The sequence below is a fragment of the Eriocheir sinensis genome, unplaced genomic scaffold (genome assembly GCF_024679095.1).
Source record: "Eriocheir sinensis breed Jianghai 21 unplaced genomic scaffold, ASM2467909v1 Scaffold53, whole genome shotgun sequence".
NCBI classification, from domain to species: Eukaryota; Metazoa; Arthropoda; class Malacostraca; order Decapoda; family Varunidae; genus Eriocheir; species Eriocheir sinensis.
This window is the reverse complement of record NW_026111865.1, coordinates 285280-302156: the sequence shown is the minus strand read 5'-3', so window position 1 is coordinate 302156 and position 16877 is coordinate 285280. Positions and strand designations below refer to the sequence as shown.

At 45.3% G+C, this 16877-nt stretch overlaps 1 protein-coding gene across 1 annotated transcript in view; it reads right to left on the bottom strand.

The window, feature by feature from the left end:
• LOC126992961 (uncharacterized) overlaps window positions 1-12173 on the bottom strand; it is a 41720-nt gene extending 29547 nt beyond the window's left edge. Inside the window, exons 1-4 of the mRNA XM_050851786.1 lie at window positions 11701-12173; window positions 10952-11266; window positions 8908-9666; window positions 2562-2807 (exon numbers count right to left, since the gene is read on the bottom strand). Of these exons, the coding sequence (XP_050707743.1) occupies window positions 2562-2807; window positions 8908-9666; window positions 10952-11249 (1303 nt within the window). The 5' untranslated portion in view covers window positions 11250-11266; window positions 11701-12173. The remainder of the gene's footprint in view (window positions 1-2561; window positions 2808-8907; window positions 9667-10951; window positions 11267-11700) is intronic.
• Between the last annotated feature and the right edge of the window lie 4704 nt (window positions 12174-16877).

Below are 16877 nucleotides of genomic sequence, written 5' to 3'. Positions count from 1 at the left end.
ATCTGAAGCGCTTGACAGCCTTGTAGATGGCGAGAAGTTCTCTGTCGAAGGTGCTGTACTTCTTCTCAGCGTTGTTGAGTTTCTGTGAGAAGAATGCAATGGGTCTCCAGGCTCCGTTTACGTGTTGCTGCAAGACTCCACCAACGCCGGTGTCTGAGGCATCCGTGGAGATTGAAGTAGTGGCGTCTGGAGTAGGGAAACTGAGTGTGGTAACAGCCTTCAGTGCCTCCTTGGCTTTGAGAAAGGCGTCGTCAGCTTCGGGAGTCCAGGCGAGTGTGACGGACTGGCCTCTCTTGCAGGGCTTGATCATGGAGTAGAGTGGCTGGAAGATGAGCGCGCAGTGTGGAATGAAGCGGTTGTAGTAGTTGATCATCCCGAGGAACTGCTTGAGCTGGCGCTGAGTTGTCGGCTTCGGGAACTGTTGAATGGCGTCGCAGCGGGAAGAGATGGGAGTGATGCCTGAAGGAGAGACGGTGTGGCCGAGGAAGTCGACGGAGGTAACACCAAACTCTGACTTGTCAAGGCTTATCTGGATGCCGTAGTCCTGGAGACGGGCGAAACTTGCTCTAGGTGTCGGCGGTGTGTGTCAGCGTCAGGACTGGCGATGAGGACGTCGTCGATGTAGGCGAAGCAGAAAGTCAGTCCTCGCAGCACTTCGTCCATGAACCTCTGAAAGGTTTGTGCAGAGTTCTTGAGTCCAAAGGGCATCCGTACGTACTCGTACAAGCCGAAAGGTGTAACGATGGCTGTCTTCGGGATGTCTGCTGGGTTGACTGGGATCTGGTGGAAGGCTTTGATGAGGTCGATCCTGGAGAAGATGGTGGAGCCAGCAAGCTGTGAGGAGAACTCCTGAATATTCGGCACCGGATAGCGATCCATGACGGTGCGCGAGTTGAGGGCTCTGTAGTCGCCGCATGGGCGTATGTCACCGTTCTTCTTGGGCACGACGTGGAGGGCAGACGACCAGTTGCTTGAGCTGGGGCGGATAACACCTTGGCGCATCAGCGACTCGAACTCGGCCTTGGCTTGTTGGTAGCGTTCTGGAGCTAAGCGGCGAGCCTTGGCGTATGCTGGTGGTCCGGTCGTTTCGATGTGGTGCGTGACGTGGTGCTTCACAGGCTTGTTCGCTGTGTGTGGCTGCGTCAGCGTCGGGAAGGACTTGAGGAGAGACGCGAACCGGTTGCCTGCGCTGATGGTGGAGATGTGGGTGCTTTCGCCTGCTGCTGCTCTGGTCCTGGTTGAGATGGATGTCAGTGGATCCAGGAGCTTGCGACTCTTGAGGTCGATTAGGAGATTGTAGTGAGACAGGAAATCGGCGCCCAGGATAGGTTGGGAAACTGTTGCCACGTAGAAGGTCCACTCGAACGACCTGCGAAGGTTGAGGTTGAGCTGGAGCGTCTGTTTCTTGAAAACAGGGATCCCCGTGCCGTTAGCAGCGTAGAGGCGAGCGATGGTCGGTAAGGTCCTCTGGCTTGGTGTGGCGGGGAGGACGCTGACCTCGGCTCCAGTGTCGATGAGGAAGTTGGTGCGGGAGAGTGGGTCGAAGATGTGGAACAGCTTCGAGGTGTGTTGGCGGACGCTGTGAGCTGTTAGTCCACGCCCGAGCTGTTGTGACGAACCCTGGAAGCCGCAGGGAGATGTGCACTGCCTGGCATCCTTGCCGAACCTCCTGTGGTAGTAGCAGACGCCGGAGCTATGTGAGGGGCTACTACTGGAGGTGGAGTGGCGGCGGGGTGACGAGGAGTGGTGGTGTGATGACGAGGAGTGGTGGTGGTGTGATGACGAGGAGTGGTGGTGGTGTTGTGACGAGGAGTGGCTGCGTTGGCTCCTGATGTCCTCCCTGAGCGTGTTGACCTCTGTCCGTAGCTTAGTGATAAGAGCCGTGAGCTGGTGGGTCAGACTGTCGCTGGTGACGGTGGGGGCATGGAGGCTGGCCACGCCCTGCGCAGCGTCGTCGTCAGACATCGTGGAGGGGCACGTTAGGGCAGGGTCGGTGTCGGTTGTGGAGGCCATGACTGACCGTAGAGGCGCTGGCAGTGTAGCCAGGGGCCGCGGCGGCTGGAGGCCGAGAGTCGCGTCAGGCATCCCGGAGGTGTACGGAGCACAGCACTAAGTGGTAAACTACGTCGGGGAAGCACTGACTACCGACGGGGAGCACTGCCGGGAGGGGCGTCACTAACACATTCACTCGCTCAGGCGGTTAAGCCGCGGACGTCACTGCACTGGTGCTGGCTTGTCATGCCAGGGCGTCACTGAACAAGCACACCTGCACTGTCTTCAGCGTCACTACACATTCCGCGGGTCAAGGGGAGGCGCTGGCGGTTGCCAGAGGCCACGGGGGCAGGAGGGCCGTTGCAGGAACAGCAGTGGTGAAGGCGATGCCGTGGAGGTAGGTAGGCGACGGCAAGGAAACCGGCGATCACAGCGGCAGGAGGCTGGTGAGGCGGCGAGTGACTGGTGTGTCGGGCTGGCGAAGAAGGCAGGCAGCCGTGGGTGCGAGGCGGCGGTCAGACTAGCTGAAGCCTGAGGAGTCACTCGTAGAAGCGGGCGGGGCGAGGTACCGCGGCGAAGGTGAGACAGCATAGGGGCGGCGTTGGAATGGCTGGCTGGGGCTGGGCAGGGAGTGGCGAGGTACCACGGCGAGGAGGGCGACACCTGCGTGGAGGGGGCTGGGCTGCTGGCGAGTCTGCGGATGGGCCGAGGCAAGGTGGCGCGGGCGAGGGCTCGAACTTGCCGGCGGCGGGAGAGCCTCGGATCACGTTGGAGAGGCCGGAGGCGGAGCGCGACCTGCTGCGGGCCGGTGGATCCTCCGGGGGCGGTAGCTTGGGCCGCGACGGGACGGACGAAGCATGGCCAGCAGCGACAGCAGCAAATACCCGAGGTTTACCTCGTAACTTAGGTCCGGAGGTCACCAATTGTAGCGGCAGCCTAGGCCGCTACAGCGAAAACCAAACATTTCTGTCTGTGTGTTTTCGAGGCAGCATACGTTGTAGCTGGTACAACGCCGTTTGGGTCCGTTAAAGCCGCCTTGTAGGTTAAAAGACACAACTAATAACCAGTGATGACTCCATTGGAGAGGAATTTTATTTTTGGGCATATGAATGTTATTACATATGGTAAATAATATTTACAGAGGTTGATATACATTATTATATACACGGTTGATGATTTGGTGTTATTATCTATGTTGGTGAGTTTGTTATAATATACATGATGATTTGGTACATGTTTATGATGTAGTGACCCACGACTCGATGAAATATGGAGGATGAGATGGTGTGTGTGTAATAGAAGGCGGAAGAGAAAGAGAACGTGGTGAGTCAAAGGGTAGTCTGTGTGTTTTCGAGGCAGCATACGTTGTAGCTGGTACAACGCCGTTTGGGTCCGTTAAAGCCGCCTTGTAGGTTAAAAGACACAACTAATAACCAGTGATGACTCCATTGGAGAGGAATTTTATTTTTGGGCATATGAATGTTATTACATATGGTAAATAATATTTACAGAGGTTGATATACATTATTATATACACGGTTGATGATTTGGTGTTATTATCTATGTTGGTGAGTTTGTTATAATATACATGATGATTTGGTACATGTTTATGATGTAGTGACCCACGACTCGATGAAATATGGAGGATGAGATGGTGTGTGTGTAATAGAAGGCGGAAGAGAAAGAGAACGTGGTGAGTCAAAGGGTAGACTAAAGAATTAAAGATGAAGAAAACGGGAAGATTTAGAGGGTCACTACAGCGGCAACGTCTAAGGTCATATGACACCGAAGAGCAGGCAGAAAATATAAAGAAATGCAAGTTGAGAAAAGAAATAAGAAGAAATAAGTTAAGAAATGAAATATAAGACATTAATTAATGAGTGATTTTTATTTGTTATGCTACTCTGACGAGAGAAAAAAAAAATCAGTTTTCTCGGTGTAACTCGGGAACTAATAGATGTATGAGGAATTTGAAGATACCATAAGAATCCTCACTAAATTCCGCTTCGGAGCATATAATCGGCTAAAAAAGATGGCCCACAAAATTTCGAGCTAGCCGCAGATTTCTCAAGAATCGGAGGAATGGAACACACACACAAACACACACACACACACAGATGATCCCTTTTTCACGTAAAAAGGTAAACTCGATGCGGCAACGTCTAAGGTCATATGACACCGAAGAGCAGGCAGAAAATATAAAGAAATGCAAGTTGAGAAAAGAAATAAGAAGAAATAAGTTAAGAAATGAGATATAAGACATTAATTAATGAGTGTTTTTTATTTGTTAGGCTACTCTGACGAGAGAAAAAAAAAATCAGTTTTCTCGGTGTAACTCGGGAACTAATAGACGTATGAGGAATTTGAAGATACCATAAGAATCCTCACTAAATTCCGCTTCGGAGCATATAATCGGCTAAAAAAGATGGCCCACAAAATTTCGAGCTAGCCGCAGATTTCTCAAGAATCGGAGGGGAATGGAACACACACACACACACACACACACACACACACACACACACACACACACACACATGATCCCTTTTTCACGGAAAAAGGTAAATTCGATGCGGCAACGCCTAAGGTCATATGACATCGAAGAGCATGCAGAAAATATAAAGAAATGCAAGTTGAGAAAAGAAATAAGAAGAAAGAAGTTAAGAAATGAGATATAAGACATTAATTAATGCAAAATCAGAAAAAAAAAGACTTGGTGCTGCAGTGTTTAGGGTTAGATGGCACCAAATAACCGGAGTAAAAAAAAATATATATAAGTTGAGGAAAGAAATAAGAAGAAACAAGTTGAGAAATGAGAAATAAGAAGATAATGATACAATACATCCAGCAAAAACTTAAATAATTTATCGAGTCTTACGTTCAATGGCGATTTTTTATTTTATTTTCGGACTTGCATTAGAGAGTAAATTCATATTTCAGCCTGATCATTAACCTAATGTCCTTAACCTTTTCCGTGATTATAATCTCGTGGTCATTCGAGGGTCAAAGAAAGATCTTATCTTAACCCTTCAAGTATCCCTTCTCCCGTCACCCCCCCCTCCCTCCCTGCTGGGCACCCCTACTCCCGTCACCCTCTCGCTTCCGTACGCCAGTCCGAGAGGGGGAGAGGGGGGGGGGGAGTGAAAAGGTAAAAGAGATGGGTGTGTGTGTGTGGGGGGGGGGGGTTTAGGGAGGGGGGGGTCCAGATACCCCTCTTCCGTAACCCCCTGCTGACCTCCCCAACCCCACTTCCAGTCCCCCCCGCTGAGGCAACCCCCACTTCCGTACATTTGTTACTACTCAGCGGGTAGCGGGCGGGCGAGTGGTCCTCGCCGGCCCCGGGCACGTTGGTGTGGCTATCTCTGGTGTTCGTGAGACTCGCTCACTTAAAAACAGTAAACTTTTGTGTACAACTGTTAATATAGTTGAAATACATTTTGTATTTGTACTTACCCTGTGAGAGAGAGAACTAAAGTGAACTATAGTGAACTTATAGCGGCTACCGCTCGGCCAAGCATCCCTTAACTAAAAGGCTATTGTGTTATCTCATCTACTACAATCAACTTGTGAAGCAGGCCACGGTACGGACTTGACGAGTGACTAACAGTTCGCGCCTTAAACTTAACACAATAACACAAACCACATTAAAAGTAACTCTTAAAAGTCGTTAACAGTTTCTGGACGAATTAGAGAAAGCAAGGTGTCGACATTTTCTGTGGATGAAGGAGTTTTTAGTAAGTCGGATAATAGATTTGGCACGATTCCGGTTGAAAATGTACAGATCATGGTTAGTGGAAGTTCGAAGGTTCTGGAACCTTTTGTGAGCTACCTCTCTATCTTTGATAGCACGAGAACAAGCGTAATTAAACCAAGGCTTTTTAGCACGGAGAGTAGAGAAAGTACGTGGAATGTATGCCTCCATTCCAGAGACAATCACCTCTGTGATGCGCCGGGCACACAGAGAGGGGTCTCTATCCTGGAAGCAGTAATCATTCCATGTAAAATCGGAAAAGTACATCCTCAGGTCGTCCCACCGAGCTGAAGCAAAATGTCAGAAGCATCGTCTCTTAGGTGGGTCCAGAGGGTGTACAGGAGCGATAGGACAGGATACAGAAATAAGGTTGTGAGCAGAGGAGCCCAACGGAGAGAACAGTTTGACAGAGTAAGCAGAATGGTTAGAGGTACGGAAGATATCTGGCGCCCGGAGCGACAACCACGTAAGCGCCAAAACAACAAAAACGAGAAAAATAGCTTTGAAGTTGCGGAACATGCAATTGTGTGTCATTTAAAAGCTAATAATGCCATGTGCATGATTCATTGAGTCAGTAGAGAATAGTAGGTTGTTCGTCTATGGCATACGTTGCCAACGTAAAATATTGAATATTTAATGGCTATAAAGAAGCCTACTACTACTACTACTACTACTACTACTACTACTACTACTACTACTGCTGCTGCTGCTGCTGCTACTACTACTACTACTATAGACTACTACTACTACTACCCACCCATCTGTTCACCACTTCCCTACCAGTATTAATAAATTTTCGCATCACAGTCATGCTAGGTATACTCAGTATTATGTGACTGTCTTGATAATACCAGGTGAAAGAATAATACAGTCGGCGGCTTGGCGCCAAGGACCGAAGACGTAGCATTATGCGGCGATTATACTATACGATGGAGTGTAGGTATACTCGTAGATGTCTCATGGCTAATACGCTCATAAAACTCTGCATTACTAACTACTTCAAACTTACCAATGCATTAATATTTTGTTATGTTTGTTTGGTGACGCCCGAGATGTTTTGTAGCGCCATTGTATCTGATCAAGATAGTCATCACATAAATGTCGCCGCAAGTACTGCTCTATAAAGTCAGCTCAACAAATCACTTTTATTTCCCTTAAATTCTTTTGCTTCCAAGCAAGGATTATTATCAGTATGTCCTTACTTAATGTGCTGAGTGCGGGTGTACAATACACACGTGTGCAAGTGTGTATAGGCGGCATACCAAGACAAGACACTTCTTATGGTTGAGCATGATCAGCGCTTCACCCAGCCTTGCAGTTCACAGTTTTATTGCTTGTGGGTGGATCTCGAAAATGTTCCCGTGCACTGCCACCAACACAACTGACAAGTGAACACTGAGTGAGTCATGATTGATGGCTGGGATTTCAAGGCCGCGGCGTCCTACATCTCGATTGTTGCCAGTTGCAGTTTTTTTTTTCTTTAACCCAACCAATCAACATAGGCTCGACGCCTCACACCACATCATCTTCTTTGGCGCTCAACAGTTACATAAGTAGCTAATCCTGCTTCATATAATTATTCATAAACCTTGCAGTTACTCTGTTACGTGGTCATTAACCAGGATGTCATAATTATGAGGAAAAAACAAATACAACTTAGTAACCGAGTTTTATTAGAAAATCTCTTGGTACCTCTTATAGTCACAGGCGGAAAAATAATAATAATTGATGAAACTATAAAGATTTTAATATCAGTAGTAAGACCCGAGAACTGAATACAAAAATAAATTCGAGAAAATAAATAATAGTAATATTAATAATAATAAGTCAGTGTCTCAACATCAGTCAATGATCAGTGAAAAAAAAATACCTATCAACTGAGAGAGAGAGAGAGAGAGAGAGAGAGAGAGAGAGAGAGAGAGAGAGAGAGAGAGAGAGAGAGAGAGAGAGGTACTGCCCAAATAGTAGCCCTTCTCGCTGAGAGAGAGAGAGAGAGAGAGAGAGAGAGAGAGAGAGAGAGAGAGAGAGAGAGAGAGAGAGAGAGAGAGAGACTCAAAAGTTCGTTATTCCCCTGTACGTGTGTGTGTGTGTGTGTGTGTGTGTGTGTGTGTGTGTGTGTGTGTGTGTGTGTGTGTGTGTGTGTAGAAAAAATAATTTACACCAGCATACACTTAAAATGCAGTCACATCGATTATTGCAATATATTGTAGCATAATAATTATTATTATGCTACAATATATTGCAATAATTTGTTTCCTCACATTGTGTTGCACTACTTTCTAGTATTATGAAAACAAAACCATACACAAATGTTTATTTTTATTCCTTATGGTAGTCCAGTGTGTAGTTGTCAACATAATCTTCATCGTCATTAGAGGCATCTATTTGATTATCTTCTTGATTCTGGAAGATGTTCTCATAAAACTGTTGTTCAGCAACACTCAGAAGTGGATACAGTGACCTGATATCTGCCACTTTCTCCTGATCAAGTCTGAGAGGACGGTCATATTTGGGAGTCAACTGTATGGTACTGAGGTTGAAGTTGTTGGGACTGTATGGCTCTCTTCCTGGCATGAGGCGCATTCTTGTGGCGTTGGTGAAGTTAGTGGCATCATAATCCTGCAGAAGAACATAACCCTCTTTGTACTCCGAGTTGAGAATGATCATCTTTGCGTTCTTGAATGTTGAAGCTGTAGCTCTCCTCCTCGTTACCATCGTCTTCAGCAGGTCTAAATTCAGGAACTTTGACTGGTCCATTTCTTCAACCGTGAAAGTAGAGGCAGCACTTTTCATAACACTGCAGTAATCACGAGGAAGCACCACATTGCCATGTCGTTTCAGGCGTTTTCAATAAGCCCAAAGGACCTGTCACAACCCATGAATGTATGTCCTGGCACCAAAAGATGTGTTTGATGTCCTGTATTCGCCCACAATGCAACTCATGGAGATAGTTGAGGACCATGTTTATGTTCTTATTTTGTCCTCCACAGTTATCAGAAAACACAACTAGTTTTCAAAAGCACATCTAGCATATTCACGAAACACCCAGTCCTTTAAGCAACTAGCAATCTCCACAGAACCACGCTTAGCTACACTTTCATTCCACATACATGGTTGATTTTCTGTTTTCAAATTAAATATGCACAAGTTATAAGTCCATATTTTGCGTTTGTAGTAAGAGATTCCAGCTGACAAGCGAGGTGTTGGGAGAGTTTGTTGGAGGTCTACAGCAACTGCACGAACATCATCATCATCATTATTTTTCCATATTTTCATAAGGTTCTGTGCTTCGTCTGCTTCTGCCTTGTGTGCCTGTAAATTCATTTGATGTTCTGCTACCTTCTCCAGGTTTTCAGCATCATTCTTAATTGCAGCATTCAAAGTATCACAAGTGGTACAGGTGTCAGAATCAGGAGGTGCAAAGCAAATGTTGAATTCCTTGGTGAAGACATCACTGTAGTAGCTGAAGGTGACAAACGGTTCATTACTGTGTTCCTTTTCCATCCATTCTACGTATGAATCATAGAGTTTCTTGATGGTAAGGGACGAGTCTAGGTAGCGACGGTGTGGAGCCTTGAAGCGACTGTAGTGGCACGACATGGCAGGCAAAAGTTTGATGTGTTCTCTGACTCGATCCGCCTGCATCCCCACAATTTTGTTTTGAGGAACTCGCCTTCCGCGTTTATCTGCAATTAGGGTTCCGGTCAACGTCATTTTCTTGCTTGCACTTTCAACACGGCTAAGACTAAGGCCATGCATACTGGCAAATCCTCTTTTGCAAACACTATGTGAGGCACCGTTAATCATCACACTGTAGAGAAAAGTATGGCTACGCCTGCTGACTTCTGCCAGTGTACGCTTTCGCTTGATGGGCACAGTCTTCACCAGTTTTTGAATATAGGCGTTTTGGAGTTCATAATCTCCTACTATGCATTTCAGCGGTGGACAAACGGTGTTTTTTGCAGATATCTCCTAAACGAATCGTTGGATGAGTATGATATTTCAACACACTACCTTGAACATCCGTTCGTAATTTTTGGTTAACATACCACATTGCTATATATGTTATGTGAGGAGTTTACTCGTGAAAAATAACACAAAGCCGACGAGTCATGTTCACGCATTCGAATGAAAGTGTGCCCCCACCCACCCAAACCATTCCTAACCACTACTACGTCTCCCCGTCTCGAAGTCCCCCCCGCCTCTTTATCCCTCCTCTCCTCTTCCTTGCTTCTCGCCTCCTCACTCCTGTGCCTCCCTACTTCTCCCACTACTGTATTTATACATTATAATGTTCTGTAAGTGTGTATGTATAGATATGATTATTTCCTAAGAGTATGGTACAATTTCATGAAGGCAAGAAGTGGTTCACGTTGATAATTACTGTACAACAGCACGTTTACGTGTAGTATATAGGAGAGCCATGTTTGCAGTCGTTATGGTCAACCACGTGAACATGATGTGCTGGAATTACCTGTGACTTGGACCTTCTACTGTTAGGAAAAGTTGATACTCTTATTGCGTACTGTCTGCCTATTGATCATAAAAAGTGGTCCAGTTTATATATAATATTATTTTGTTGACTTGTTTGTTGTATATTCATGTTATCAAAAATTATAAACTGCATATATTTTCTTAATCTATACATATGTGTATAATGCGTAAAAGTCAGAGAGAGAGAGAGAGAGATTAACAGCGGAATTAGCTATGGCTTTAACGGTCGTTTGACCCAGTCTGGTTTTCATGTCCTAATATACCAGCACTTGTATTTGATACTATTCTTAATGTATGATATGTATGTACATACTGACCTATGTAACTATTATACCTATACGTATGTAATTACAATAGGGAAAAAAAATCACAGGTGGAAGGCTGATGGTGTGAGCAGGGGGGGGGGGGGGAGAGGGTCATGTGATACGGGGGTAGAGAAGGAGTGGTCTGGGGGTTCTTCAGGGTGGTGGTGGTGGTGGTGGAGGGGTTAGACGAGTACCCCACACTCGTCCGATTCTGTGTAACACCTTTGATATGATGACTGGATTAGGCGTAATATCACTCAGTAAACTCCTCACATAACACATATAGCAATATGGTATGTTAACCAAAAATTACGAACGGATGTTCAAGGTAGTGTGCTGAAATATCATACTCATCCAACGATTAGTTTAGGAGATATCTGCAAAAAACACCGTTTGTCTGCCGCTGAAATGCATAGTAGTGCCCAAAAAGCTTCAAATATGGCTCGAATTCCTTCACGTCCTACCCTGTCAAAACACCCGTCAGCACAAGGAGGGCCAATAGCACGGGCTGCTACATGTCTGTTTGTTTTCACACTGATGTAAGCCTCACCAACATTTCTCTTGTGTTTTGCAACATTTTTTTTCCACACTGCTGGATTCCTGGTGCGTTTTCTTCCACGGGAAGGTTCAGGCACGTCACCGTCACTATTGTCATCATGGCTGACGCGCTCGCCGCCAGCATCAACTTCAGCTGCCTCGTCAGACGACATCTTTGCACGTCAATAACCTGAGGAAAAATTTGTATGATAAATAAATTTTAAACAAACAACACACACACACACACACACACACACACACACACATGGTTTATAGGTAACAATAATAAGGTTGACATCGCAACGTCGAATAACACAAAGGTTCATTAGTGGTGATGATCAGACACTGCATGTTTTTTTTTTTTTTTTTTTTTCATTGAAAAGGCGTTATAAGGTTAATTGGCATTGTAAGGATGATTTGAGCCCGTGAGGATGACAGATACTATGAACCTGACAAGTAGGCTACCGTCAGGTTTATTGGCACTGTGAGGGTACTGAGGTTGACATGATGTACATTGTACGGCTAACTGACACTATAAGGTAGATAGACATTCAGATACTCAGGTTGAATAACACTGAAGCATGAACTTGTAACAGACAGTGAGACAGACAAACATATACTTACTCAGGTCTGGCCGAGACATCGGTGGGGGAGTGGAGGCTGGAGACGCGTCGATGACTGATGGCGGCTGTTGATTGAATACGCCTAATTGTCAAGGTGCAACCTATTTTTTTAGTGGTGAGGACGCAAAAGTAGCAATGTGATTTTTGTGCCCAAAATGGAATTTTCGATGCGTGATTTTGTGTTTTCTCGGACATATTCAAAGCTAAAATACTCGAAAAACTAGTAATGAGGAAATACCTCCATATGATAGAATTTAGTAAGAAGATGTGTTACTTAGTATTTGCTTGACAATTTCTAATAAATATTGAATATTAGTGTAACATTGTGTAATTTTGTGTAATTTTGTCACGTATCATCATCCCACGCCCACCTTCCCCACTCTCGTCTTCCCCCTAGAGGGGTTATAGTGGGTAGGAATAATGATGGATGATGATGAGTCATAGTGAGAAGATGTGATGCTGGATGATGACAGGATAGTGGTGATAAGTGGTGATGCATGATGTTGAGTAGGAACAGTGTTGGATGGTCATAGGTAATGTTTGGGAAAGTTGCTGAAATAATAATGATAATACTTAATAATAATAATGATAATAAAAATAATAATAATAATAATAATAAAAATAATAGCCTAACAAAAGTAGGCTATGTGCAATAAAGCATAACAATTAATACTGAGTTAAAAAATCGTACTATGAATGATGATTTATGACAAAATAGCCTAATAAAATAAATATATGCACTGATATGCTATTTTATTGTTACAGATTATCGATAAATTTTTGAGTAACAGTTTCTATTCAAGTCAAAAGTGGCGCGAAATGTCTGAGATTTGCGCTCGTAGCTGTGTTCTACATGGAACCAAACTGATTTCATGTCATTATGCATAATTATTATTCATTTACGTATTGGCAGCAGTTGTTTGGTATTCACTTTCATATTTTTCATTCAGTTTTACACAACGCATTTACCCATATATGGATGAAACCATCTCGGGTTCCCTTCTAAATGTATAAATCTTTCGTCTTTAACTAAAAACTTTCGTGACTCGATGAGTCAAAGAATTGTTTAATGGCATTCAGTTGAAGTTACTCCTATCCGCAAGCAGTCTATCATCGTTCTTATATTTTTATTAAGACAGATATCCTTCCTGTAGAGTGGTATTATAACTCCAATGTCCCTTCCTCATGATCTGTGCGAGGGAGAGGCGGTGCTGAAAATGTGGGAGAAAATGTGTATGCGCTACTTTAATTATTGCTTCTTTTCATATATTTTTTCTCGCGTGATTATTTTATATTAGTGCTTATGTGATGCAGAATTTCCTTAGGAAGAAGATGGTGGTCCCCGTTTTTCATAATATTGTGTGATAGTGTCAGGACGTCCAGTGGGAGTGAGGTGTGTGAGTTGTCACATTTCGGCGCGGAGCCATGCCTCACATTCCTTTTTTAAAGAAAACGTAAGCACCGAGGACTCACTCAAGTTGTAGTTTCCGCCTGAGATACCCTTTTTTAAAATTGAAATTAGAGTATTTAGTTTATAAGAAACATGTAAATGCTAAACACCGCCAAATAGATCGAGAGTTGCTTTATTTCATTCGATCATTATCTCATTTTTGACCGCGATGTCGCTTACGTGGTTGTCGCTCTGAGCGCCACAATTATAGTATGTTGGGCTGGTCTCCAAGACGGTCGGGAATACGTGTAGCGTACTGGACCAACTGCTCTAGGTCGTTGAGGAAAGAAAAGTTGTAGGCTTGTTCACCAGGATGGTCAGTGAAAGAGGATGAAAGCCAAAGCTGGTGGTGAACATTGAAATCTCCTAGGATGGAGATTTCAACGAAGGGAGAGTGTGTCAAGATGTGCTCTACTTTAGAGCTCAAATAGTCAAAGAAGTTTACATAATTAGTAGAGTTAGGTGAGAGACAAGCAGCACAGATGTATTTAGTAATATAATGACAATGAAGTCTTAGCCAGATGGTAGAAAATTCAGAAGAGTCAAGGTTGTGGGCACGAGAGCAAGTGATGTCGTTGCGCACGTAGGCGCAACATCCAGCTTTGGATTGAAAATTAGGATAGAGATAGTAGGAGGGAACAGAGTAGAGATTGCTGTCAGTAGCCTCAGAAACCTGTGTTTCGGTAAGAAAGAGAAGGTGAGGTTTAGAGGAGGAGAGATGATGTTCCACAGAATGAAAATTAGAACGAAGACCGCGACTGTTGCAGAGATTGGGAAGAAAGAGGTTCGAGGAGTTATCAAGACACTTCTCGGGTCGGCAGCCAGAAGGGGAGTCCACCCTGGGAGAATCTGTGGTCCCCCACCCAGGCTTGATGTAGGTGCGCCATTTTGAAATTTGAATTTTGGGAAAAGGTGTATATGTTGTGTGAATGTAGTGTGGTGTGGATAGAGAGAGGATCTGTCTGTAGAGAGCATGCTGAACTACTCTCCGGTGTTGGTGAGACAATAGGGAAACGGTTAGTGAGGATATGGGAAGGGTCTTTGGAGGGCTTCAGCTCCCTTCTCACCTCCCATATATACCTCACCGGGAGTGGCTTGCGCCCGTTCGGTGGATGGCTGAGATGCGCTGAGCACACACATAGGTGCCTTTCTCCTGAAAGCAGTAATCATTCCACGGGAAATCGGAAAAGTACATCCTAAGGTCGTCCCACCGAGCTGAAGCAAAATGCCAGAAGCATCGCCTCTTCGGCGGGTCCAGAGGATGTACAGGAGCGATAGGATATGATACAGAAATAAGGTTATGATCGGAGGAGCCCAACGGAGAGAACAGTTTGACAGTAAGCAGAAGGATTAGAGGTAAGGAAGAAGTCTAGAATGTTGGGCCGGTCTCCAAGACGGTCGGGAATACGAGTAGAGTGCTGAACCAACTGCTCTAGGTCGTTGAGGAGTGCAAAGTTGTAGGCTTATTCACCAGGCTGGTCAGTGAAGGAGGATGAAAGCCAAAGCTGGTGGTGAACATTGAAATCTCCCAAGATGGAGATTTCAGCAAAGGGAGAGTGAGTCAAGATGTGCTCCAATTTAGAGTTCAAATAGTCAAAGAATTTTGCATAGTTAGTAGAGTTAGGCGAGAGATAAACAGCACATATGTATTTAGTAATAGAATGACAATGAAGTCTTAGCCAGATGTTGGAAAATTCAGAAGAGTCAAGGTCGTGGGCACGAGAGCAAGTGATGTCGTTGCGCGCGAAGGCGCAACATCCAGCTTTGGATTGAAATTTAAGATAGAGATATTAGGAGGGAACAGAGTAGAGGTTGCTGTTAGTAGCCTCAGAAACCTGTGTTTCGGTGAGGAAGATAAGGTGGGGTTTAGAGGAGGAGAGATGGTGTTCCACAGAATGAAAATTAGAACGAAGACCGCGACTGTTGCAGAAATTGATAAGGAGAAGGTTCGAGGAGTTATCAGGACACCTCTCAAATCGGCAGCCAGAAGGGGAGTCCTCCCTGGGGGAGTTTATGGCCCCCCCTCCCAGGCGGGGACTCCCGAGGCGGTGTTTTCGTTAGCCATTTTGAATTTTGGGAAAAGGTGTGTGTGTTGTGTGTTGATGAGACAAAAGGGAAACGGTCAGTGAGGACATGGGAAGGGTTTTTGAAGGGCTTCAGCACCCTCCTCGCTTCCCATATATCCTCAGCGGGAGTACCTCACGCCCGTTCGGTAGGTGTCTTCCTACCAACTCCTACTAACCATTTGAGGAGGTTAGGTTAGTTTGCAAGTTACTTAAATTATGAATATGTGAATAGGCTATGTAACAAAAAAAATAAAAGCATTAACCTTAATTTCATTATCTAACATTATATCACCATAATCTGTTTGACCAATGCTATAAATATCCTATTTTAATCTTACTTTACCATTGTCATGAAACCTACCTATTCCCATATGGTCTTGACATAAAGTACTCGTAAAAGTGTCCATAGTCTGGCATCCCTAGCACTCTCCCCCCCCGCCGAATCAGTTCGTGTACACCTCCCACCGCGACCCGTTTGCCGTGTCGTGATTGATTCGCCGAATATTCGGGGACATGTCCCCGAATAGTCTTGGCCATTCGGCGACATGTCGGAGACATGTCCCAGAATAGTCGGCGACTGTTATAGTAGTTGTAGTTATATCAGTGTATTATTATTATTAATATATGTCACCATGGATTAGGAATGCATGTATCAGTGGAAAATACCCACTGCAGATAGATCACGCCACCGTTTGTAGGAATGTCATCCGTCAGTGTTTATCGTACGTTCGTTCTCGGTTTACGTAACAAGCATTTCGTCAACTTAGAGGTCACCATGACGTACGTGACCGGTTGTAACTTAATTATTTTCCAAGTCTCTAATCTTCACTCCTTCCTGAGAGCCCGACTCATACAGACTTACTGTCTCGGCTCTCTCCAACGCCCCTGTACTTAGGTTAAGAATATATTCACCTAAAGCAGCGTGTTTCCCTCCACGCCTTGTTCGTCCCCTCAAGACCCTGTCTGAGCTACACGCAACCAAGACCGGCCGCCGTTACATTATTGGTGATCAGCGGTGCCCAACGTGCCAAGCTGTCGCTACCTATTCTTCTCAAGCGCTACAAGCCACAAGAATTCACCGAACAGGGGAAAGGCGTTACACTAGACAAGGGAAGGAGTCACGCCCGCGGCAGCCACACACCGGCAACACCGCCGCACTACAACGGCAACACCGCCGCTGCAGGAGCCTCGGCCAAACCTCTTACGGCAAACAACCAAACAAGGGCAAGCTCGGACATCTACCGGGTATCTACAAGCAATTACCACTTCAGGCGCCTTTACAAGAGGTTACATACCCAGGCCGCCAAATATACTAATGCTGCTCCATAACACTCAAAATACGAAGAACACCGCAGCCGTCCTACGTCTGGCAAGGAGTTCCGGGAGCCGCCGCCAGCCTTCGCTCGCTCAACACATCAGCGCCGCCATCCCGTCCAGCAGCCCAGAGGGACGCCCTCAGCACCCAGGCAGCCTTCATTCAACAATCAACTCACAACAGCCAACAACCAGGGGCCCTACACGCCTATAGGATCGTGGTAACCTTGGGGCCGACGTCCTGCTTCATCGCCAGTCCTACAATATCACCGGTATTGTTCCTTTATACTATTTTTTTTCAGAAGTGCTGATTGAGCTAATTGCGATTTCATTCAATAAGAACGCACG